Source organism: Nanorana parkeri, unplaced genomic scaffold (genome assembly GCF_000935625.1).
Source record: "Nanorana parkeri isolate BGI_ZX_2015 unplaced genomic scaffold, ASM93562v1 scaffold357, whole genome shotgun sequence".
Taxonomy (NCBI): Eukaryota; Metazoa; Chordata; class Amphibia; order Anura; family Dicroglossidae; genus Nanorana; species Nanorana parkeri.
Genome location: NW_017306625.1, coordinates 623,116 through 649,897, shown reverse-complemented (window position 1 = coordinate 649,897; position 26,782 = coordinate 623,116). Strand labels below are relative to the sequence as shown.

At 39.1% G+C, this 26,782-nt stretch overlaps 1 protein-coding gene across 2 annotated transcripts in view; it reads right to left on the bottom strand.

Annotated features, from left to right (window-relative positions):
• Positions 1-26,782, bottom strand: part of VPS41 (VPS41, HOPS complex subunit) — a 236,476-nt gene that overhangs the window by 29,342 nt on the left and 180,352 nt on the right. For both annotated transcript variants that reach the window (XM_018558775.1, XM_018558776.1), the window contains exons 17-21: positions 21,592-21,684; positions 18,514-18,641; positions 12,319-12,463; positions 7,702-7,743; positions 6,180-6,230 (exon numbers count right to left, since the gene is read on the bottom strand). In XM_018558775.1, the coding sequence (XP_018414277.1) occupies positions 6,180-6,230; positions 7,702-7,743; positions 12,319-12,463; positions 18,514-18,641; positions 21,592-21,684 (459 nt within the window). The remainder of the gene's footprint in view (positions 1-6,179; positions 6,231-7,701; positions 7,744-12,318; positions 12,464-18,513; positions 18,642-21,591; positions 21,685-26,782) is intronic.

The window sequence follows — 26,782 nt, the reverse complement described above, 5'->3', positions numbered from 1 at the left end:
TCCTATTTAAGGACCAGACCACCAGCTGAACCTGTTATACTTTCCTTTTTTTTTTTGCATATAGTGAAGTTTCTCTATGAAACAATGTCTTCATTGTGGTGCCTTGACTCGTTATAGCAGCTGCTGTAATACTTCTTATGTATCTGTATTTGTTAGGTTCCTTTCAGGTGGTGCTTCGATCAGTTGTGCCAGTCAGATTTTCATGAGGACAATAGGGTTAGGTGTGTAAACGTATAGTACTGAACTTGCTTAGGAGAATACTGACTTCAGCAAGCTCTCGTCTCCCTATTCCATTCAGGTATATTATGGCATTAGATTTGTTTTATTTTTATCACAAGCAAATTCTTCCTGCTTGCTTTAATTAAATATATATTTTTTTAAATTCCATTCTTAGAGTTATACAATCTCAGCCGTTATTCAATAAAATAAAGCAATAACTTCAGAACCACTGTATTTGATGGTTCTAGTTCCAAGCGTATAATATATATTACAGTTTGCTATCAATTACAATTACCATAAACTATACATTCAGAAAAAAGAGAAACACATGAGCATTACTATGATTTAAAATCAAATTCTCACATAACCCTATAAGGTGGATTATATAATGAACACAGGCAATCATGTCAACCAAAACATTATATTAATATTTGAACTATTTTTCCTCTAGCAAGAGAGTAAAAGGCATTAAACAATAAGGAATTTACAGCTGCCTTAGCTGCTAATAAAAGACACAATAATACATGGAGGAAAACCAATTCCACACTGCTTTCCTGTGGACAATGAGTGACATCTAGAGACTTGATTCAAGAATGCAGTGCGGCAACGAATCAAAGACTAAATATTTGTGTCATCCATAACAGAGCATTTAGCTTTCTACTTTAATACATGAAACAACAAATACGACAAACTTGTTTGTGAGATGACAACTGTAATACGTAAAAGGTTCATTTACATTTGCACACAAAAAAATAAAAGGTCTTCCTAATCTTTAAAAAAAAGAAAAGGTGTACATACGCACAACAATTTCTCAACCCCCTCTCCTCGTCCCTGCACCACTTATTTATAATGAAGACCCTCGCCCGCCGCCCATGCCAACCAGTATAATGATCCGGGAACTTGAGAACTTTACAACACAGCCCCTGAGACTGTATAGCAACTCAATGGTTGCACCAGGGAGCAGTGATTGGCCACGCTAACCACTGAGAACCCATTTTAAGCCTTTTCTTCTTCAGGGAGAAGAGGGGGTGAGGAACTATGGTATTAAGGTATATAATTTTGATGTTTCCTTGCTACGACTAAGGTCCAGTTTGGGGGCTGAAACATGCAAGCATTTGTTTATTTGCTGCTGATATGCCTTTTTGCAAATAAAGTACTGGATGGACAGATCCTCCTGTGAGGGCCGTTTTAAAAAAAAAATCTATTAACAATAATGCACCTTATTTGTGTATTACTCAGCTGTAGATCCTCAAATCATCTCTGAATTGGTGCTGACATTGTCCTTCCTTCCTTCTGGAAGGTGGCTACTTTTGTTCCCCATGGTCCCTGTGTGTATGAATTGGTGCTGACATTATCCTTCCTTCCTTCTGGAAGGTGGCTACCTTTGTTCCCCATGTTCCCTGTGTGTATGCCACCGCTCCAAACTCACTCCCATGATAGACTATAATATCAATACAAATAAGCTAACTAAACGAGAGATTGTAGTCCTTCATGGGAGTGAACTTGTAGTGGTGGCTACTTTACAACACACACACACAGGAACCATGAGGAACAAAAGAAGCCACCCTCCAGAAGGTAGGACAGTGTCAGCACAACGTCAGAGATGATTTGAGAATATGGTACAGTTTTGTTACTAGTTAAGGTACCTGAATGCATTTTTAAGGTTTAACTCCCGAGTTTAGTGTCACTTTAAAGCATTATTCTTTTAAGTTGCTATATTACAAAAATGCACAAATGGTCTCAAACTCTCTCACAGGTATTCTGTGTGGTTCACTATTTAAGCTGAAGTTGCATACTTGTTGTTGTCACTATGTCGCCCAGAAGAAGGGATGCTGTGTGGCCCCGAAACGTTCCCTGTTTGACGCATGTGACTATTTAATAAAAAGTGCTTTACTTCTTGCACATATCTTCGAGTACTGGTGACTTCTATCATGGTCTCAAACTCTCTCACAGGTATTCTGTGTGGTTCACTATTTAAGCTGAAGTTGCATACTTGTTGTTGTCACTATGTCGCCCAGAAGAAGGGATGCTGTGTGGCCCCGAAACGTTCCCTGTTTGACGCATGTGACTATTTAATAAAAAGTGCTTTACTTCTTGCACATATCTTCGAGTACTGGTGACTTCTATCATGGTCTCAAACTCTCTTACAAGTCAGAAGTCTATCAGTACTCCTCAAAAACCAAAATAATGACTATCCACCTGTATAAAAGACTACCATGGACTAATCCTAGCAAAATTCCAAAACATCTACACATATACAAACACAAACAGAAAACAGAGCTGTATCCTGTTGGCAGTTCTTTATTCACCTTACATAATGCCATAATGCCACCATATACATGCCATAGTATAAAAATTCCCAATCCACCGTACATCCCACACATCTAAAATGAAATCTATATTTCACAAATTTAAATGTATATCTAACCTGATATTATAGTCATGTTTATAGTTCTGCTGGGAGTAATAAAGCTGACATATTCAGCAGAACTCAGCAGGTTTATCAAAAGGACCACTAAACTGTATCACACCTCAGTTCATGAGAATATCTATAGATCAGGCAACATATACAATCAATGTGTGATATATAACAAATTTCCAATTAACATTTGTGTTTAACAATAATAGGCGGGGATGAATCTTGCTTGAAGACAAACATTAATTGCCAGTTGGTAGTGGTAAGTAAAGGAACATTTAAAGAATGCATAATGATAGGCTTTGTATGGCAAAAGAGATTGTGTAAGTCTCCTGCCATAGAAAGCTCCTTTCTACTATTTAGCTTCTTTTTTTAAAATTTCTGTTCGCTGTGCTGCTCAGCATGCAGATCCAACGTTTAGAAATGAAGTAACAACCGTGTGCATGCATGGGAGTTACTTCATGCTGACCGGCCAATTAAGAGGCCAAAGACAACAAATCCAGAAAAGAACCGAGTTAAAGATGGAAGTGCTGTAGAGGGAGAATCGTGGACCTAGAGAGCATCGGATTGACATTTAAGTCTGCCTTAATGTGCTAATACTGCAAATGCAAAACGTAAATCTCCTGTTTTTTTATGTCCCCTTACTACCGCTTTAACACCTTCACATCCGCCTTCCTCTCTACATTTATTGTATTGATTGCACCATTTCCAAGCTACATGTTTTTAACCCCCTCAGTAGCAGCACGTGTCTTCATTTCCCAAAAAGTTGTTATTTTGGATCTTTTATTGTATTATGACAGAAGCAGGTTTTTTCAAACTAAAAATGGCCTGGTAAAAAAGGGGGTTTAACATGCTGGTACTGAAGTGATTAAAGTATTAGGCCCAGAATGTGGATTTTTTTGAGCCCTGAAGGGGAATGTACATTGGTTTTGCACATTATTTCATTCTTTATTATGATTATATTATTTTATTCTGGCAAACATAAAATATTTTGCAGTCTCCATTTAAGACAGAATCTTAAACGTTGAGCTCCTTTTCACGTTATCCAGGCTCTCCCTTTGCCTCTTGATGTAAAACGCCTATTGTATGCAGAACTCAATCGCTGGCCAGACCACTTTTGCAATTTTTCACAGACAGCTTTCAGAGCTTGTAAACAACCCCCCAAGCCCCCCCCCCTCCCTATATAGAAGATGGTGCTAATAATTAGGTAGCTCCTGTAAAAATGGCACAAATGGCACAAATCAAAATAATGTATGAGTTAATAATTAACAAATATTTGTACATTTTGAAATTGCACCTTTTTGCGAAATAGTGACACTTCAAAGTGTACAAAACTGTAAATAAGAAATGGAAGCCAAAAATCTGGAGGCTGGCTTCACACCTATTCCTTGTAGTGACACCCAATCTGCGGTGCTGTTTGTGAACGGCATTAGTGTGTGACGTTTGAGTTCCAGGACATTATTTAGCAGGTTCTTTCATATATATGGGTCACATGAATGTTTGAAGCAGCAGATAACCCAGACAACACATTGGATAGGACCATTAGGATATTCTGGGAATTTGATGAATGATTACAAGAAGTGTATTTGTGGTTTTGGATGGTAAAACCCAACAGTGCTGGTCAGCTGGGCGTGCACTGGGATTGAATTAAGGAACGTATGAGAGGAATGTACACAATATATTTGTTCATGAGACTACAATGTTCACAGTGACTTTTGGATTGATGGACATACATTGTGCTACTGTAGGGAGTCGGTGCAATCAGTATTATGATATATGCACATGAAAGACCCATAAACAATTTAATTTGATATATATGCAGGGCCCTGCATACATGTTGGGAGTGTTTTAATGGTCTTAGTATGTATTGTGCCTTCCAATAGGAAACTTACGTTAGGGTTAATATAAAAAGACTAGTTATTTAGTATATGGCATGTTATATTTTTGTTGATGCTGGAGTTGTCAGGGTGACAGAGATGTGTACATTATAATGGAAGTCTGTGATCATGGTTGCTTGTATGCAGTCAGCGCCCGTCATACTAAGCATTTGTGTGTATATTAAATATTATTCAAATGATTTATTTTTGATCATTTAATACCCGTCTGGCTGATGGCCATATATGGTTGAGGGACACTATAAGGTCATGGTATGACTTCTTCCTTTTCTTATGGTACTTTGTTACCATGTGTTTTGATGCACCACAATGCATGCATGTTCGCTAGGTGTGTTGGGGCTCTAATAAGAATAAATGGCACTGTAGCGCACCTGAAGGGACAACACAAATTGTTGTGTGCTGTGGGAACATTCACAATTTGTATCTATTATTGTTTACTATGTCTTCCATTATAAATAAACACAGGAATGCACACTACTGAGCATTCAATGGATCGGTAAGCTTGACAGATTGCACCTTGGTCACATACATGTATAGACAATCCAATAAAATCTGGACTTTTTTGTATACGCTGCACATCTGAACATGTGGGAAAATAACATACTTAGCTGAAAATGAACACATACTGTACATAAGCAAGTGCCGTTGTTTCATTATGAAACCATTGCATCTTTATGTTATAAAACATATTTAACTAAGGTATGAAATGTTTGCTTTTTATTTTAGTTTATCAAACATTTAGAAGCATGTTTATAAATGCAAGCCACAAGATAATATATGATAAAAATGTCAACGTGGAGACAAACAGTAATCACGTCACTGGAAAGTACACAAGGTTATTCAAAGATGAACCCGCGTGTTACTAATTCATCTCTGCTGACATTTAAAGACAGATTGTGGCAAACTAGAATGCAGGCATATTTCTAACAACCCTGTCAGGTCAACATGAAGATGTGAATAAGGCATCATTCTTTGAAACATAAAACTCTTCGTGTTTTTGTCTAAAATAAAACATTTTGTACCCCAACTTTACTGGAGTGTACATTGTTATGAAGTACAATAATTTACATGAGCTGTCTCTGAATTGTGAGACCGGCCTCATAGACCTTCAGAGAGGCACAATCACCCTGTCATTCTATTGTCCACGTCTGGGGGATTTCACAGTAGAGGGTCATGCGGATAGTGACATCTATTTTTTGCCTGTGATATAACCAGCAGACTGGACTCATTCATTTACTGCGACAGACAAGAAGCTTTATGAGTGTTCAATTTGCTGGTTATAGGCTATATTTTGTTACTGCTTGTATACACAAAGCTGCAGGACATTGAGAAAACAGATGTCACTCTTCTTCTTGGTCCTAGAGTGCTCTTTCCCCCCTTGCCAACCGTTACCAGGCAGAGTTGTTTGTCACACCTATAAAGTGCCACCCTTCTTGTTCTTTGAGTTGGGAAGAGAGTTATTCTAATCATTTGTTTTTGCTCTGTACGTACAAACAATGCAAAGACAGGGGTCCATATCTATAAGGAGAGAGCCTGTACAGGGAACTATGGCAGCGTACAAGAGGGTATATGGAAACACAGGTGTCACAGAAGTGAGCAGGCATTTTTGAAAATCATCAACGTTATACAAGTGAAGGCATATGACTTACCACATGTTGTAGTTCTGGCCTTTCTTTTAATTCCACCACAACTTTATCAATCTACAAGACATAACACACTGGTGATTTTCAGCAATATAAATAAAACACATACTTATGGTATCAAAAGGCCTTTTAGGGAAAAAATATTAGATATAAGTTATTGGTGTGCGGTTACAGAATACTGTTTATAATTCTATGTACTAGTATGTTCCTCCTCCAATTTGCTATTAGTACAGCCTTAAGCGAGACACTTCCAGCCTCACCATGCTGTTCAGTTAGTTTCACTTTATCTGCAGTGATTGGCTAAGAAATGTCACAGTCTTCTTAAAGTGACACTAACCTGAGGAGGTAAATGGTAAAAAAATGCACCTTCACTACTAACAAAAATGTATCTTATTTGTGTATCGTTTTAGGTCCTCAAATCATCTCTGAATTAATGCTGACACTGTCCTTTCTTCTGGAGGGTGGCTATTTTTCTTCCCCATGGGCCCTGTGTGTGTTGTAAAGTAGCCAGCACTCCAAGCTCACTCCCATGATGGACTACAATCTGACATTTAGAATAATAATTTGTATTCAGATTGTAGTCCATCAAGGAAGCGAGATTGGAGCGGTGGCTACTTTACAACACACACAGGGACCATGGGGAACAAAAGTAGCGACCCTCCAGAAGGAAGGACAGCGTCAGCATGAATTCAGTGATGATTTGAGGATCTACAGCCGAGTGATACACAAATAAACTACATTTTTGTTAATAGTTAAGGTACTTGAATGCATTTTTAAGATGTAACTCCTAACCAGCCTGTGCAATACTGTTCATACACACTGGGTCTCAGGAAGCATGTCTTTGCATATATTAACATTTGAAACAAAACCATGGATATTCCTCCTGCCACACAAGTATACATTTATTCACCAACATCTGAAGGTGTGGTGTAGAGACTAAACTGGCACACTGCATCTGTGTGCGATGTACTACAGAAATTACCTGCTTATTATTTGGTATTGCTATTAGTCTACATATTTCTAAAGCAAAACATTAATACCACTGATGGACTATGCCTTAACAATGTTGGTAATGATTTGATGTTGAACATGAAAGCTGTCTTGCTCCCTACCAATATGTCTGTTTTCCTTTGTGTAATTTAATGGAAAGAGAAAACATGCACCCCTTGGAGGAGATGAGTGATACATGTTGGGAACAGAATATGCAGCAGACTGTCCACTACTAAGTATAGCATGACAGAATTATAACATAAGTGTTGATAAGGACCTAAGACAACATATTATAACTACCTTGATGCCAACGTATTAAGTATTGTCTAGACACTAATCTACAGGACCTGATTTATATACCATCACTACACATTCAGAGCAAAAGTCACATGTAGCACTACACTAAAATAACCTTTAAGATATATTGTATCTGTATCAGCCATGATGCTCAACAATCCTGAACGTCTTACTATACATAAAAACATGCCACCCATTATGAAAACATGCAGAAGGTATAGAATACAAAGCAGATACTTACAGAAATCTTGTCTTCATTGTCCAAAAGCATATCCACAGCTTTCTATTACAAATTAAACCAAAAACAGATAATTGCAATTTATTTAAACTCTGCATACTGCCACAAAACCCTAATTAAAGCAGACCTAAATCCATACAGCCCAATTTTCAGAAACCAAATTCTACAGTATTTATGGCAACATATACAGTACATTTCCACCATGTAGTAATCTTCCTAATACAGTGTGATGGAAATAAATCACCAAGGCTCCAAGCCCATTTCAAACCCACTGTCACTATATTGGACTATTCCTTATCATGTGTTGGCATGTTCGTTCTAATGGAGTTGTCACATGACATCAGGCATCACTGATACTGTCAAATGAAATTAGGCATCACTGGCATTCTCTGGAGGTATTATTTCCTACTTCAGCACCAATGTATTATAGGGACTGCTGCTTCTGTGTTCATAAACACTGATTTTATTTTAACTCTTTTGTTTATGGATTATGCATGCATGCAAACATCAAGGAGATATACTGGAAGGGCATAGATTGCATTGTTTCATGAAATATTAAAGCTAGGAAGAAGGGTTAGGTAAGCACCAAGCAGCATGAATGACAGCTAGCTCTGCCTATCTAGAGGCAGAGCCAGGTGTACCCACCCCCTTCCCCGCCCCTTTCTCCAGTCAGGGCTGGAAGATCGGAGCAGGGGGGGGGGGGAATCCCTGCAGGGAACGGTGACTGGCAGTCAATGCTCTCTGCGGGGAGATGATAGAAGTGAGCGAGCGACGTTATGCGTACGCTCACTTCATGATCTATTGAGGCGACGTGTCACCGTTTAATTGTCACACAACGGCTCGAACTATGAGCATGAGTGATTTTCACTCACCTCATAGTTCTCTTCTAAAGAACTCCAGGAAAATGTTTTTATTAACTGTTGCAGTGGGGCTATCCTTGCACTCCAAGGGTTAACTACTTTTTTTGTCTATGTTAAAAAAAAGTTATACTGACCCGATGCTCTGAGCTGGCTTGTTCTTAGACTGGTACTTTCCAGCCTCACTTTCCTTCTTCTGCAGCGGTCTAAGGTCCAGTAAATCATCACGTCTATTCATTATGTATGAACGTGAGGACACTAAGGAACATTCCAATGCTGCAGATGTGGAGCAGAGAGGCTGGAGAGAGCACTGTGACAGCTGGCCAGCTCGGAGGTTTGGGTGAGTATAACTGTTATGTTTGAACCTACACAAAAATGAGCACTTAACCCGTGCAGTGCGGGGGTAGTCCCACTGCAAGGGTTAAGACAAAGTTTTCCTGGAGCTCTTCTTTAAATACTTATCAAAACTTGAAGCTCTGGCTGAAAACAACCTTATTTATAAGAACATTAATCCCCTGCAACATGGTCCCAGGAATCTTACATAACACAAACAGATGTTTTAATATACTGTAATGCTGTTCTCAAACAAAGGGTTACCTGGCTGTGGTCTGGAGCTGAGCTTAGGTAACCCATACAGAGCCTTGTGTTTTTGCACTTTATAAAGGGCATGAGGACCACTGACATGGGTAATGAGCTTAAAAATATTTTCAGCAAAATACAAATACCTTATGATTTTTATGTTTTTCATCTTTTGGTAAAAATTTTCAAGGATGTGTTTGAAATGTCAACCAGCCAATCTGTTTCATCAGTAATGTAGCATTTAAGCCCCGTTCACATTATGCAATTTATCGCGCGGTAATTCCCGCGATATCGCGCTCCAATGCATTTCAACGGGGCAAAGGGTCCTGCTGTCTTGGGGGGCGTATGTCGCTACAGCAGGACCCTTTTTGGATCGGATTTAGCTGCGATTCAAGCTTGCTCAATGCAAGCTTGAATGCAATATCGCGCGGCAAATCTCGCGAAGTCGCGCAATATGCAAATCGTGCGACAAACGCGCGATTTGCATATCGCGCAGTGGGAACGGGGCCTTAGAGTCTGATCTTTAGCATTGTGAAACCAGAATGAATTTCCTCCTTTTGTATTTTTAAAATGCTGCCGTTAGCAAGGAAACGGTTACCTGGCTGTGGCTGGAACAAACACTATTAGCCTCTATAAAGCAACAGTTTTTGTACAAAAACTGACCAGAACATTTTTGTATAAATCTGCAAAACTTTACGGTATGTGCACACATTTATATGTTTAAACTACAGTAAATTTGGCTTTTTGTGTTTCTATAAGTTCAGAGTTATAGAAATGTTAATTGATAAACACCTACGGTATGAAACTTACAGACTTAGCAAAATGTTCTTGGCTTTGTAAAGTAAAACCGTTTTTACATATTCTACGGTTATTATTAACATCCAGCAGCTTTGGAACAGTCCCAAAGCTGCAGGTGCTATAAAATGTGTTATAACAAGTAGATAAGAAAAACCACTAAAACACCATAGCTGGAAATTATTATCAAAGTACATTAACTGTGCATAAAAGATGTGCTCATTGTGCAATGTATCCTATTATATAGTGCCAGCATTTTCCTGTGCATAGAGCAGAGCCCAGATCGGAGTTCTCAGCTGCTCCTAATATGATGGTTTTCAACCCTGTGCAGCTGCTCGCAGTACGGGTGATTTCCAATCTTTCACCCAATGTGTAAATAGAGATTGTAACTTTGTCTTCACTGCTGTAGGGTTCTATTATTTGGAATAACTGAAGTAACACATATGCCTTGAAATGTGACAGGTCCCTTAAAACACACATTGTTCACTCAGTAGTAAGAATTTTTTCCCTGGTAAACACTAAAGAGGCAGAGCCAGCTGTCAGCATATAGTGGGCAATAGCTGAGTTTTGGGTCACAGGGGGACATTAGTATATGTTCGCCTGTGGCCCTAAAGAGAACTATGGCAAACAAAGGTTGGGCCATAGTTCTCTTTCTAAAGAAAACTCCAATGAGACTGAGAACTCTCCATAAACATACAATAATTTTAGGTTACATAGTTTTTTTTGTGCAAAATGAAGATCGTAATTTACATATTATCTATCCCACATCTATGACTAAATCTCTATTTGCTGAGGGAGAAAAGATCATTACTGGATGCCATTACATTGAGCGTATTTGTAAGTTGATTGCCCAAAACCCAGAGAAGCCGAGACAGGCAAAACTTCCCACTACAGATCTTCCATACAGAGGTTTCAAAATAAATAAACAATATAAAACAGAAGAATATGAATGGATATTCACTTTGTATATGACAGAAGTATATGTTTTCTTGGAGTCATTTCTAAAATACACATTTAAAAAATGGAAATGAACAAGAATGAGTCATGTGACACATCTGTGAAAGATACAGGATTGAGAAAGATGTGTCCAAAGTAATGTATTGTTTTTGCTGCTTGACAATAGACACCAAGCGCTATGAAGTAATGCGTCAAAACAGAATACTTATAACACAGCAATAAAAAAAAAGCATTGGGGACAAAGGAAGGTAAAGCCGAGAGCATAAAAAAGAACTCATGAAAGTTAAAAAAAAAAAAAAAGATTTAGGGTTAAAAGTTTTGGTTTTTCTTTTACAATATAATACAAATTGCAGTCACTGTTATTTAAATATAAACAAAAGATATGTTGGTCTTGAATGATGATTATAAAGTATGATTCCTTATTTAAAGAAGCTAGCTTTGCCTATATCAAGAATATGTATTAACTAAAAATCAGATGCTAAAGGTTCTTCAGGTTTAGCTTGAAACAAGCTCAAATGAGAGATATGCTGTGTTGCAAAAGTTCTAAGGTCTGTATCTGAGAAGTTAAGTGTGCTAGATTGCATGTGCTTTCCTTTTTCTTTCTAGCTCAATGGGAAAGAAGGCTTCCCCTAATACAGCTTAGTGCAATTCCCATAGGGTTGCAGACACAATGTCAGGTGTTGCATTTTCTTCAAAGAAGAACTGTAGATCTCTTTTCTTTCTGCTCCCTTCAATTCCACCCCCCTCTCCCTCTCACACTGTTCATTACCCCCTTATTATGCTTTGAATGTTCTACATTTTCTGTTCCCATTATAACAAGTATTGATTCTTTGGAAAGGCCTACCAGTTTACAAAAGAAAGACTCAAAAATAATAAGCTTTATTTTTTGCTTTACAATGAAAGATAATGGATCTACATTATTATCTATTACATTTGAATGTTACAGTTGTAAAACCAATGATATAAGTTTTAAACTGACAATACTGTAATTTAATTAAATAACCTTCCATAAATGAGTTATTTAAAAAAAAAAAAACTAAAATAACATTGTTTAAAAGCTTGCACTTTCAAACTTTTAGAGCTAGCTAATAAATTATATAATTTTAACTCTAAACTTCCAGTGATAGTGTGTATTTTTGGCACAAACGATTGTTATCTGCCATAACAACCATTTTTTTTAAAACAGTAAGAGCCAATGAGAGCTGAAAATTACAGTCACATAGCTAGAAACAACCATTGTATGGCACAGAAAACATCCTTTGTAGCATTTTTTAGAGAACTGAGCATTTTGTGCAATTAGGCCCTATTAGTTCTAATATTAGAAAATATTCATTATCTTCTGCTATAATAACCAAATTCAGTTATTTCAATATTGTAGATGTGATGTTGATTATCAAAACTTTAGTGAATGATATAGGAAATGTTTACATACCACAGTATCAAAATCCATGAGTAAGACAATTTTGTCCTTGATGGAGCTGAAGAGGTTATGTTTGTGTATCAGTTCAAATACCTCTTTGTGCCGAAGTGTTAAATAAATTTCAAGAGCTTGACTGTAACACTGATCATATGTATGCCTGCAAATAAAAAGTATCAAAAGCTCATAAGATATGATAGCATAAGATCACAGCTACCTCAAGATAAGGAAATTCCATTTCTATAGGGTTACCAAGCTTACACTCTCTGGTAAGATAACAACTGGCACCAATTTGGAAAATTGTCTGTGTTTCTTTCAACTGAAAGTAACCATTTTAAGCTGGTTTACACTCCCCTGAAAGTCCCTGATCTGCAACTAAATATGGACAGGCAGATCCAGAGCACCACAATGGGCCCTTTAACCATAAATATGTACATAGTCCAAATCTGCCAGCAATTTATCACATGATATTATTATTTACTTCAGGCATTTGTATAGTGCAGACAGTTTACATCGTGCTTTAAATACTGTACATGCACATCAGTCTCAGCTAACAATCTAAGGTCCCTATTTCACAGACATACATACACATACTAGGGCCAACTTATGAGCCAAATAACTTACCAGCATGTCTTTGGAGTGTCAGGGGAAACCAGAGTACCCGGGGGAAAGCCTGTGCAAGCACGGGAGGAACATGCAAACTCTACGCAGATAGTGTCCTGGCTGGGATTTGCAACAAGGACCCCAGTGATGCAAGGCAGAAGTGCTAACCACTAAACCAATGTGCTGCCCCATGATCCTAGCCAAAGGAGATTAGGGTAGTGACATTCAGGCACAGCCAAACAATTAGTGGCTCTGTCTGAACTCTAATCTTTGCCTTCAGCAGAGGTCACATAAGCACATGTGTGCACTCTGTAATATACAGGACAAATAAGCAAAAATAAGTTGTCTGCACCTTTCCTACACAGTACTCAGGAGGCTATGGTTTTAAATGTGTCAAATAAACTACAAGTTCACTCTAAAAAGTTTCAAAATTACATTGTAAGCTATGATTTATTTATTATTCTCCCTTCTTTCTGACAGTAATACAGATAAACATGATTTCCTTGTCCCAGGAAATTAAAATGTCTTAAAACCTTTTCAAAGTAAAGTGTTTGATTCCATCACATTATTTCATATGACAATCATAATATTTATCTGAACAAAAGAAAATATTTTTCAAGAGGCAACAAATAAGAAATAGTATTGCAATGTTTTCATTTTAGATGCGACTTTCAAATTTGGTACAAGCCTGCCCTTCCATTTGATGATACTGTATAGGGCTGCAACAGCTAATTGACATAATCGATTATTGAAAAAATTGTCAACTTTTTTAAATCCTCGATTAATCGGCTTCCGATTGGTTGGCCCTGTTCACGGCTCCACACACGCTGCGCGCCGCACGTCCTCCCCACCTCATGCTCACCGCTGCCAGACCCGCCCGCCCGCATCCACATGCCGCACCTCCTCCCCGCCCGCCCACATCCACGATTGGCACAGGGACACGGGGAGGAGGAGCAGGTGTGGGCGGATGACAGCCGCCTATAGACAAGCCCGATCTCAGAAACAAATTGCTGGAAGACTGCTCAGGTAAGCCTGCACTTTTCCACACATGGTACTCTATAATGTATTGCTGGGATTTGTATTCTTCTATAGCTGATGGTACATTGTGCTGTACTGTATATTATACAGATCAATGTACCATCAGCTATAGAGGAATACAAATCCCAGCAATACATTATACACTGTATGTATAATGTATTGCTGGGATTTGTTGTATTCCTCTATAGCTGGTGGTATTCTGCATTGTGCTGTATAATGTGCTATTGCTGGGTTTTGTAGTCCTCTATAGCCGATGCCATTCTGCATTCATTGCTGTATAATTTTACACTTTTCATTTCACTATATTACACACTGCACTTTTCTTTTTTTTTTTACTTCCACCGCTCCAAGCTTGCTCCTGTGATGGACTGCAATCTCAATACAAACAAGTAGTCCCATCACTGGAGCCATTTTTTAAAATGTATTTTATTTTATATCCGATTAACCGAACTTAATAATCGGCTAACTAATCGATTTTGAAAATACTAATACTAATATAATACTAATACTAATACTGTACTAATACTGTATAAAATGCAGCAATTTGCCAGTTAACTACTAGAGGGAGCAAACAATTTACCAACACTCTGCCTTTCCTCTTAATAACTTTATAATTTAATAAAGATGATATATCAGCCAGAAGGAGAACATTCTTTTCAGAGGCAGAAAACGTACAGCCTTGCATTGTGGAAAAAAAGGACCAGTAAAACACAACTACTGTGTATTGCTACAACAACATTGTAGGCAAATTTTACATATGAATTGAGCAACTATGGCTGTCTGAACATATAGAATTACAAACTATGCACAGTTTAGTTTAGTTCATTGAAGTGCACAGACTTTATTGACATTTGGGCTATACTGACACCTACAGGAGGATTTCAACACTGACAAGCCTGGTATAACCCCATACACTCCCAACATGTCTCAGTTTTGTAACATAGCAGTGCAGAGAGTAAGACCATAAACACACAGGGGTGGGACCTTTATCCCTCAATGAAGTCGAAGAAAAGGATTTTATGGTGAATCCTGTGTTTTTTTTTCATTAAGGGGCACAAGATTAATTGACATTGGGGATATCCAAAAGCGCTCCAACTGAGGGATTGGCAGCAGCTAACAAGTTCAAATATAAAACAAACTGGGGACCTGTCAGGAAGATGCAGCCAGCCCACATAGAGGTGGTTCGCGCACGAGCACCTGTGCATGGTGACCTCACAGAGAAATAGGTTTGCGCACAGGGTGAGCCACATGAAAAACACCCGTATGAAGGTATTCATGAAAGAATTAGAGGCTAGTGATTTTTGCAACAAGATCTGACCCTTAATAATAACTAGGACCAAGTGGTGATCTAGGCTTGATCTGGAAGAGGCCATAGAGTGTCTGCCATGAGTTTGAACAGATTAGAGTACCACATCCATCTGGGCCAGTCCAGAGCTATGAATACCACTAGACTGCCCTATATCTCAATCCTACGGAACCGATGAGGAAGGGTTTTTAGGGGAGAAGAAGCCTAGATCAGTTTGTACCAATCCAGAGTATCCACTGCTTCCACCAGAATATGTGTGTATTTGGATATAGACCCGTCTAGTTTGTTGTTGGATCTGGAGGCCAGGAGCTGAGGCTAGCATTCAATGTGATGACCTTTAATAGATCAGAAGGAAGGATTTTCCCAACTCCAGAGCTGGATTACTGAGCCCCAAGGCCAGAGACAACCTGCTTTTTTGTCTCAGGCAAAATGGTTAGTCCAGCGACTGAAGTGATTTGTCTCACAAGGTCACAATGTTGAACTGAATGGGTCTGAAGTGAAAATGGCCAACATGAACTGCCTCAAAGGAGGCTATCTTCAGCCCTATGCCTCTCATGCAAAAGGGAAGAGTTGGTTGACTCTTTGAGCTTTCTGTTCCCAGATTTGGACTCTTCTGTCTAAGTGTTTCTTGTGGAAGAATTCTCTTGAGCTGGATCCAGGATCAAACCCAGATATTCCAAGCGATGAGTTGGCTTCGACACAGACTTTTGAAGGTTCTGCATCCGCCCGAACCTTTTCAAGGTCTGACCTGTCTGCTCCACATCGTTGCTCAGGGTCCCTGCCAACTGTTCCTCAACAAGAGGTCACCCTGATATCCCACAATGGGGATGCCCTGGGCATAGCAAGGATAGCACAGGGAGTAGAACCTTCGTGAATACACTGTGTATGGAAGACAGACAGGATTGGCAGGGCTGTGAACTGGTAGTGTTGAGAACAAATTGGTAATGTTGCATGCCCACAGCAAAACACATGGAGGGTTAATGCAATAAGAAGATGGGGATATGGTAAGTAGGCATGTCCATGTAAGTCAGAAGTTCTCCAGGGGAAAAGGAAACAGTAACTGACTAGGCAAACTCCACGTGGAATTTTTGAACTCACAAGAATCTGTTGAGAATATTTAGATCTAAAATGGGGTGAATGCCTCCTGTCACCTTGGGAACAGTAAGAAGGTTTGAGAAGAAACCCTGGCACCTTTCCTCTTCTGAGGGCTAAGGCTCCTTCAAAGAAGATCTACTCAAGAGGATAGGACATTCTGGATCCAAGCATCAGAGATGTCCAGTGGCCAGATGGCAAAAAATTGGCTGTGAAGCCAAAAAAGGCTGAAACCATCATTTAGAATAGGGCTTATTTCTGGACTTGGAGGGTTTGGGTGTCCAGGACTTTGGTGGAAAGGCATTCCAGGCTTAGACTTGGATCCTGAGGTTTGGGGGAAACAAAAGTAACTCTTTTTTCTTCAAGAGACAAAGTCTTACCTGCAGGGCATTTATCTTTTTCTGGGGCAAACGGGTACTCTTAGCCCCTGTGACTTCCTTTGATATACAGTATGTGTCCAAGGAATTGCCAAAAAGCCATTTTCCCTCAAAAGGACATCCGCATGAAGTGCTTCTTGCATGGAAGCTACACAGACCAACATATGCCTACAGTGACCAGTCACGTTAGGTAGCAGGGACCCCAGGAACATCCAGAGGATTGCTGTGCTGTAATAGAAGGGAGAGGCCAGGATAAGTGAACACCAGTCAAAGTGCATATTGCCAAGATGTCATGCACAGTGAATTTGGTTAAAAAAAAAAATGAACCAGACCACTCCCCCATCATTCAGTTGCAGGTGGTACTCCACTGTTAAACCCTGTAGGGACAGTAGCTTCAGCACACTGAGGCTCCCAGATAGGGCTATAGCCCTAAATAATCACAGCAGCTCATACTGCGGTCCTCTCTGGCTTCCATGAAGAATCTTAGGGACTGTGCCCCATCCAGTTATATTTGCCTTCCCCATGTGCATAACCCTTCAGCAGTCTTAGGGAACAGGATTAGACCGGCTGGAGTACCACAGCCATGGACCTGTATCGCACCCTGTGGCTAACTCAATGCAGTGCACAAGCTGCAAAGCTGCATAGGTGGGTGCCTAATACAGGATTCATTGTTCAAAACAGCCATACAGACAAGTCACGAATATTGTTTAAGACAGCATCTGGTTCCCTAAGGCAGAGCTATTGGGTAACCAACTGAAAAGCTGCAGAAATTAGCTGAAGTGGCTATGCAGCAGCTGAGAAATATTTATAGATGAAAAATCTTGAGACAATTAACAAAAGAAAAAGAAAGGAAAATAGTTTGCTTCTCTCAAAGCAGAGAGAGGATACCTGTTCTACTAAGGAAAATACTAGCAAAAAAAGTCACGTTTGGAGTGGGAAGGGTAACACAGGACCATCCTTATAGCTTGCCAGTCTCCAATCTCTTGAATCATGTGCCCCGAAATTATAAAAAAAGAAACATGCTTTTTAAAAACAAACCGGTGAAAATACCATAGATTTCTGTAAAATTAAGTTTTTTGTTGTGCCTGTAATACAATAACAAAAATTCTACAAACTTTTTAACTTGCTTGTGTATGCTTATAGAGGAGGCTCCATTCTTCACTCTTCTACTCTACCTCCATTCCATATTACTTCCAAAGAGTTCATCCTCCAGAAAGAGCAGGTAGGTAGTGAGTTTCTGAAACTTGAAGGAAAATGATGGGGTGAGTGAATCACACTCATCCCCATAATTAGAGCTAACGTATGACACTGAAGCTTTCACACGTCGGCTCTATTGATCGGGAACTGAGCGATAACATATCTCCGATCGCTCAGTTACCGATCATCTCCCTGCAGAGAGTGGTGACTTTCAGGTACTGCTCCTTGCAGGGATTCCCCCTCCTCTCTCGATTCCTTCAGCATTGACTGAATTGACAAAGAGAACTATGGCAAAAAAAGGTTGGGCCATAGTTCTCTTTTAATCCTGCCTCTATGCAATGGTCAAAATAATAATGGTCAAAGTAATTAAGGTCCTGGCACATAACAAATATGATTGTTTGTATACGCCAGCCCTATACTGTGCTATGATTCTACTGTCAAGTGATACAACAGAATCGGGCACATATAAAATGAAAACAATCTTTCAAATGTCACAACCTCCCGAACCTCGGCCGAACAGAGACTTCAGACGTAATAAAAAGATTACTTTATACAGTGTAAGCAAGAAACAACTGTATATGTGAAGATTTAACTTACAATTCTGCCAGAGCCTTCAGAAGTATTCTGTTGTTTGGGTCTTTGTTCAGATGCCCCTTTAAAGCTTTTACAATGGTTTTGTTATTGTACAGGTCTCCAGGCCATTCTCTTATTAGTGTTGCGAATCCCTGTAAAAAATGAAAGAGATATATTTTTATAAACGGTTCGTGGCCTGGAGCTAGTTGTATAAAACATTTGAACAAAATAGAAAACTTTTACAGGTAGAAAATGTGCAACATTAGAGTAACTCAGACTTATGGTCTCAAGCATTTAAACAGACATACTACTCTCAGTAGCCAATTCTTAAAAAAGCTTACGTGTAGAAATATTTAGGGTTTCATTCAGAAGTCTGCAAAGTTTCAGTGTAGATACTGTATTAAGTGGACAGCAGGCCCAAACAGCTGCATGCAGGAGTCTGAAACCATTATCACAGGGCACCCCATGAACCTGCAGATAACTGAGGTGTACAGTGCGGTGCTCCCAGGCTAGATGTGGTAGGCAGGTGCAGTAAATTGTACTGTAGGGTACACATTTAAAGCCCCTGAAGGGAATCGGTGGCCAGGCTATAAACATTAAAGTATTTAGACAAACTTAACAATCAGTAAATGCGCTATAGAACCCAGTCAACACTTTCTTTTTATTACTGTATTGCAGTCAGGCGGCATCACCAGTATTGTATCTGTTTTTTTTTTTTTAACTCAGTAGGTGCAATCGCTGAGGAACAATGCATCTTCAAAATTCATAACAGACACACTGAAGCTTCCTGGTCGCTTCGGCAACCAGGGGGTGGTCTATGGTTTCCCTGTGTATTTAAACCAGACAGAGCCTTGGCTTATTGCTGAGTTATTCTACCTCTATGGTGTGATCGCCGCCTCCCTGTGTGTAAACCTGTTGCTTCCTGAACCCTTGCCTGAACCCACGTTATCGACCCTTCGGCCTGCCTTCTCGCTTCTGAACCTCGCTGCCTGCCTCGACTCGGACCTAACTACGCTTTCGGATTTTCCCTCTGTACCTCGTTTTCGGACTCTTTGTCCCTGCCAATACTGCTTGCAGTCTCAGGGTTACAGCATGACCACCAAAGTGCTGCATGTGTCCTTTGGCTGAGGACCAAGAAAACTAAAGTCTATCATTTATGCTTTCACAACGACTCACATATACCTGCTAATCAATTTTGTTATTTTAAAGTATGCTTTAAAACCTCTATGGCAAGAATACCAAGATTAAAACTACAATTCAGAAATGCTGTTAAGAGGGAGTTGAAATCCCATTGATGTGAAAATTCTGCTCCACAGAATTGCCTGTCTGAATAGAAATCTAAAACCTCTGTGCATTGTAGGTTAAGCTTTCAAAACATAATCATAGTTGTGCTGTCAATTGTCAAAGGATCCACAGCTAGTTGGCTGTAAACCCCACTGGCTTTTAATCCACCTGGAAATATCTCTCAGTATAAAAAAGAAAGCCTCCTACTGAGTTACCCAGGAAGCACACATACAGTGTTTGTGTGTGTGTGTGTTTAAAATTGAAAACTTGATTATTTTACAATGAAAAGCAGAATGTGTAAGCTTTAGCACATAAACTAAACATAGATCGATATCTGGACTTTTATTCAGAAGGTTGTTTTTTTAAGAGTCTGGAGAAAGAAAAGGAAATTGCCATGTAAGTGGGAGGTCTACATTTAGTGGCTTACCGAGCTAGTGTTATACAAGGACACAGATTTAAGCTTGACTAAACTAACACAGCCAATGTATATACACACTGTGAAGTGCCACTAATTCATTGAAAACTTGGTCTATATGTTCTTGTTATTAGCAGACCATGTAGCTAATTTAAAAGAAAATACAGGTAAGTCAGTGAGAGAATCTTCTCGTTTGGGTGGTGTAACACCCTCTGCTTTCAGATTTACGATCTCTACGCTGTGTCCTTCAATGAATAAAAGAGAAATGCTTATTTTCAGGTGCTTCTATTGAAGTCTATTGGGCAAAAAAATGCCCCATCCGGCGGCAAAAGTCGCCGGGAGTCTGTTTAAACAGCCCCGATGCTGGCGACGTACACTGTACGTCGTCAGTCACGAAGGGGTTAAAGTAACTTTTGTACCTATTTTATCTTCAAACATTGCGCTCATATGTGAACAGGCATATATTAAAAGCAAGGGATTTTGCTTGTTGAGTGCTTTGGATGCTCTGGTGGGAATCAGGGAAAATACAGTACATCTCCGCAATACATGCTCATTCAATTCCCCATGTTTTATCCTTTGAAGACCCAGCAAGTACAGAAAAATACCTCTTGATCTACCAGAAATGCACTCAGCAACCTTTTTCCTGCTGTGGACTGACACCACAGGTAATATTTGTTGACTGAAAGAAGTGGTGTCAACCCTGCCCTGTTGTCTTTTGTTAAACTACCTAATCCCTACTGCTCTTCCCATCTTTATAATTTAGTAATTAATAGTTTGGTAGTCCATGATAAGAACTGGGAGGATTTCTTGAGAAAAAAAAAAGAGTAAGTGTGCACAGAGCTGTGCATTTCTGATATGATCAACAGGTATTTATTTTACTTATTGAACAAATATAACGAAACCCTTCAATGGTACAGTTAACAGACCAAAATGGAGCAAATTAGATAAGTTCATTGTTCAGGTTTACATAAACTTTAATGAAAGTTCTTTCAGAGCTACTTTAGGTGCGCTGGACACACACACTTTTGTGTACTCATGGAAGGGCACCCTCTGCTTCTGTAACTACAGCACCCACTATTCAAGTAAAGTGTGAATAACATATAAAGTTTGGTGGTGTTCTTTATCCTGTGAAAGATCCCTAACACACCTTTATGATAGCCCTGCCCATCTACCCCTTTTCTCTTTATGCTAGTTATAAAGTAATCTGAGCAACTGTCATTGCTGCATTATCATATGAAGTGTTTTGATATCTCAGAGACTCTACATGTAATCCACATATTAAACAAGTATACTTTCATTTCCAGCTTTTCAATTTGTATATGAGATATGGACACATTCTGGTAGGTAATATTACTGTATTGTCAAGAGTCAGCAAAAAAATGACAGATTTTCAATCAATGTACCTCATAATCAGTTTTCAAAAATTCATCCAGGATCATTTCATAAATCGCAGGTCTTAGCCGTAAATCACCTCTCGGCAAATACTTGCTGATTGCCTGTAAAAGAAGCATAAGAAAACATTAAAAAATAAATCTTTTCATAACATCGTATCTGCAATAAGCTGGTGGAATACTTAAAATAAATAACTAAATAAATAAATAAATAAAAGGTTCAAATTCTAGAACCATCCTAAAATACCTTCAACATCCTGTAATATATTCCAAATGTATCTGTAAATCTGTAGATTTATATTGAGCACTCTTTATTTGCTATATTTAATTTGCTCAACAACCGCTAGTGAACTTGTCACAAGTGGTGGAATCACTAAGATTTAAATTCTATTTTCCTCAGTGGAATTCACTCAATCACTGACCAATTGTGTTGCGATGCTAATGGATATTTCAGATATCCACAAGTAGCATCTGCTTGGCTATTGACAGAGAGCTGGTTTCTCACAATGGACGGCGCCTTCTAAACAGACTAAACTGTTTTTTGACAATGGTGTGGCTGCCCTGTATTGTTTCCCCATTATTTGTATCACAATGGGATGGTGTTATGGGGAAGCCTTGTGGAAGCAATCACACCTAGATTGGTCAACTTAATCAACCTTGACTACTGATGACAATTTATGATTTCAACACTGCCACCTAGAGGTGGGAAAGTGAAATACATCATATTTCGCTCTCATGCAATTTTTGGAGTGGGAGGCCATTTTCTCTGAATAAAAGCGAGTAGCCCAAAGGTTCAACAGGACTTCAAGTTAGAGGACTTCACAAAAGGGGACTTTACTAGAGGACTTGAGGGAGTATGTCAGAAGAGGCCAGAAGGACATCACTCTGACCAAGGGCGGACTCTAAAACAAAGGACTTAGCCACCAGAGACTGCAAGGAGAAGCCCTTTTTCTGTGAACGCCTGTGTGCCAAGAAGTCCTGTTCATTACGGAATTTACCGAATCTGCAGCTTGAAGTTAAGTACTATTTTAGTGTTTCCTCTCTTAGAAAGCATTACATGTACTAGAAGGATAGTGTAGTGGGTGCATGTGATTGTTTGTAGCAGCCTGTATGTATGTTTTTTTGCTTTTCCTGTAACTAATTTTGTATATGCAGCGTTTTCGCCAAGTAAAGTACTTTAAATGCTACTGGGTCAGTTTCCTTGAGGTTTACTGCAGGGACAACAAAAAAAGAAATTAAAGTTTTGCCAAGCTTTTCACCTGGGCTCATCCTTGGGATAAGCTTTACATCTCTGGGATTTGAAGTCCAGAGGATAACACCAATATGATGCCCATCGTCAGTCGCTAACCAGCAAGATATAATTAGCTCTAGCGGGATTTAATTTTAGCACAAGAGGGATGCTATAGAGTTACACTGTAACATAAGTCTAAGGGGCTTTATTAAAAACTAAAGAAAAAAGTTGCATTAAGTTACATCACGCTAAATAGGACACACTATCATCATTAAACTTTACAGTCTAATTATCTTTAATGTAGAGCTACATAAGACAAGGTGCCATTGAACGTTAAAAGAAGTTAAAAATAAATGAGACTTATGTATAGGCTTCAAAAATCAAGCATTAAGTGTTACAACTCTTCAGCCAGCAGTAGCAGACCTGGAGAAGGTTATAGGACAAGGATATTCTGTATTAAAAGGTAGCCAACATGTCTGGGGTGTCCACACTGAGTAGCGATAGCATTCATTTTTACACTACAGCACAGAGACCAAGACGTGGCATAAAACACATTAGAGGTAACTTTTTTACACACCAGATGACAAAAACCTCTCTGCCTGGAGTTTTGCTTTAAGCAACCCTTATGCCATAAGTAGGGATGTCCAGATTCCAGTGCGAATACTTGGCATTTTCATGAGAACTACCAGGGTTGCAGTGGTTGCAGCTGGGACCTAGCTCTGGCACTCCCCCACTGTTCTGAAATCATTAGTCTGTATTGTTTTAGAAAAACTGTCACGTGACAATAAACAAAAATGTATCAGTACTTGTATCTGTAAGTACTTGGACAAGTATCAGTACTTGAAAAAAATGGTATTGGTGCTTCCCTTGTATATATGTATTTAAAAAAAATAATCATACATTAAAACAGGGATGTACAAATATCAGGAGCTCTGTATGCTCCTTAAAAATGACAGCTGCCTCCTAACTTTTGAATTTTTCTAAAGTCTGGTCTTGGAGCTGGAAAAGTATCTGTACATGCACTTGTACCGAGTACGGTACTTGGTATCTAAACATCCCTAGCCATAAGTGTTACAAACTGTACATGACAACAGGAACACTAGCATATCCAGACTGGATACTAAGGAGGACTGGAATTATATATAACTTTAGTAACAAGTCACTTTAACAATTAAAAAGAACACAGTAAAGGCTTAAAGTGATATTAAAATGAAAAGTTTTTTTATTACAAATTTAAAATGCTGATTAAATCACTTACAATGGATGCTGCTCCTTGATGTATAAAAGTGTCAGTTTCCTGCAGAATCAACCAGTCCTTTGTACCCTGTCCCTCGTGTCCTATTTTAGGATAGCTCCATTACCTTGTAGGGTACTATAGAGCCACCCTTGTGTGTGCTAGTAAGCTGTGTCTCCATAAATGCAAAGCAAGGTAAGCTTTTCACTGCTCCTCTCACCACACTCTTTCTTTCTCCCTCTCCCTTTCTCCAAGCCAATAGGTGGATGGCTGCTGCAGAGTGAGCTGCCCCTTGTGATCTTGTACTGGACAGGAAGTTCAGGGAAGCCGAGATAAGAGAATTGGAGCCAGCTGTTTTGAAACACGGTGAGAGTTAATTATTACTTTAAAAACACTGAAAATGGCTAAGTGTAAAGAGCAAAGCTACACTTCAGAAATACATATTTGCTGTTTAATCCATGAGCATAAATAAGCTGCACTCTGACACACAACTTCACGCTCTCATGCATTTCACCATAATGGCTTGATCACAGAGCTCTTTGCGGCTTTCCTCTTTACACTTGGACCTAGTGCCGGCAGGCTGTGGCGTGCCTATAGAGTCAGCACCGAACAAGCAGATGAGATCCTCGGACTGTGGTGGTGGATGTGAGCAGTGTATTTGCTTTGTGTGACTGAAAACGGCCTTGTTTAATAACCAAGTAGGATGATGAAACTTAAGTTTGAATATTTGCAACAAGTAGGTACTAAAAGAAACAGAAAAAAAATGCATTGCTTCTGAATGAATAAGGTATGATAATGTGAGAACGAAACTCAGGGACTCCCAGAATCCCACATTCCAGTTACTAGAATGGATCACTGTTAGGCTGGCCATACACAAACAGATGCCTCCATCCACACTAAAATAAATAGACGATTCTTCCACTGCTGGCTATTGTAATTAGCAGCTGCTAATCTGACTACCCGGATAGTGCCTACATCTGACTGGATTAAGGCAATGTTAGGCTGAGAATTTACAGAAAAACTCCTTAGAAAAAAGGAGGTGCTGCTTACAAGGCCACCCACGGCTCCAATTTAAGCCAGTTCTTGATGAAATGCACTCTGTGTATGGCCAGCTTTAGACATTGTCAGACTAGAGCTTGAAGCTACATTGTAAACATAGCGTGTTCTACCATCCATCTCCACCCCTACCATCCATCTCCACCCCCTATCTGTTTTAGTTATTTAAGGGATAGATGGAGACAGGGGAAAGAAGTCTTCCACTATTATTTAACAATTTGTTATAAATAAAAATGGTCAAGGGCGGGAAGTGTAGAGTTTGAATGCTTAAAAGTACAAATTGTATGCCTCTTCTTTTTTGGGCTCCTGTCTTGAAACATCCAGCTGTAGTTAAAGTGCATACAGTCTGGTATCAGCATTGCACATTCATGGAGATGCAAACCTGTATAGCTGGTGGCATCTTCTGGGGAGACCTCAAAATAATTTTATTCTTAATTATTTTAATATAAACTAAAAGAAAATAACAGTAGCAGAAGCTAATATATTACACAGCAAACATGTGACCTGAATAGAAACTAAAATGGAAATGAGGCTTGAATTGTAACCAAATGGTCATTAAAAGTACTAAGCTGGCCAGTTATTTAAAAATGTTATTGTGCTATACTTGCCATGTGTGCCCCATTTTCATGCACTGCTTAGTATTTAACCATGCCTCATTTTCCCTTTTAGTTACCACGTTAGCAGACACTTTTTCCCTTTAGTTAAAGTTACCATCCATATCAAATTCCCATTCCTTAGTTACTTTATCCAAGGCAAGTTCTTACAGTTCAGATAACTAGTCGTAGTCACCATCCAAGCCTCATTACCAACTAATCAATTATGAGAATAGTTGTCAACTATTCTCATTATCGATTAGTTGGTTGCAGCCCCCTAGCTCTCTCTTCCATGCTGGGAGGGGGGCACAGCAAGCAGTGGGCTGGTGCAATAGGCATCCTGCTATTGCAATTTCAAATGGCCAATAGCAGGCTAGCTTTGCACTAGCCCACTACCTGCTGTATTTACATTCGTCATTTCACTTAGTATAGCGCTGCACATTCACTTTTTTCACAGCTGTCATTCTCTGGCTGAAGCTATTTAGGTGCCATGTGCTTACAATGCAATTATTTAAAAAGAAAATTATAAAAGGTGGGAAAAAAGTAATTTTCGGTTTTGGCCTGACATGTTCTGCTGCGGGAGGTGCACTGCAGTGCCATTCATTTCAATGGCACCCCAAATGCGCCTCCTACCCACAGTGTGATTGCCTGCACTGGAACGCCACGGTACCACAATGCCGTGTGTTCCAGTGCAGTGCGATTGCAAAACATTGTGCATGCAGTTTTATTCTTAAGTAAACTTTATGTTTGTAACACTGTATTTTAACCCCTTCATGACTGAGGCCTTTTTTTCATTTTTTGCACCCATGTTATATTCCACATTTTAGGCCTGAAAATTACTTAAAACCCCCACACATTATATATTTTCTGAATGCCTGTAAAATAAAATGGTGGTAGTTGCAAATTTTTATGTTGCGCAATATTAGCGCAACTCCTTATTAAACCCCAAAATTTAGTGATAAATTTAATTAAATGCCCCAAAACACAACAAAATACCAATTTTTTAATGAAATATAAAAGATGAGGTTACAACGAGTAAAACAATACCCAACATGCCCAGTTTACAAATTGCGTGCGTCCGTGAAACGG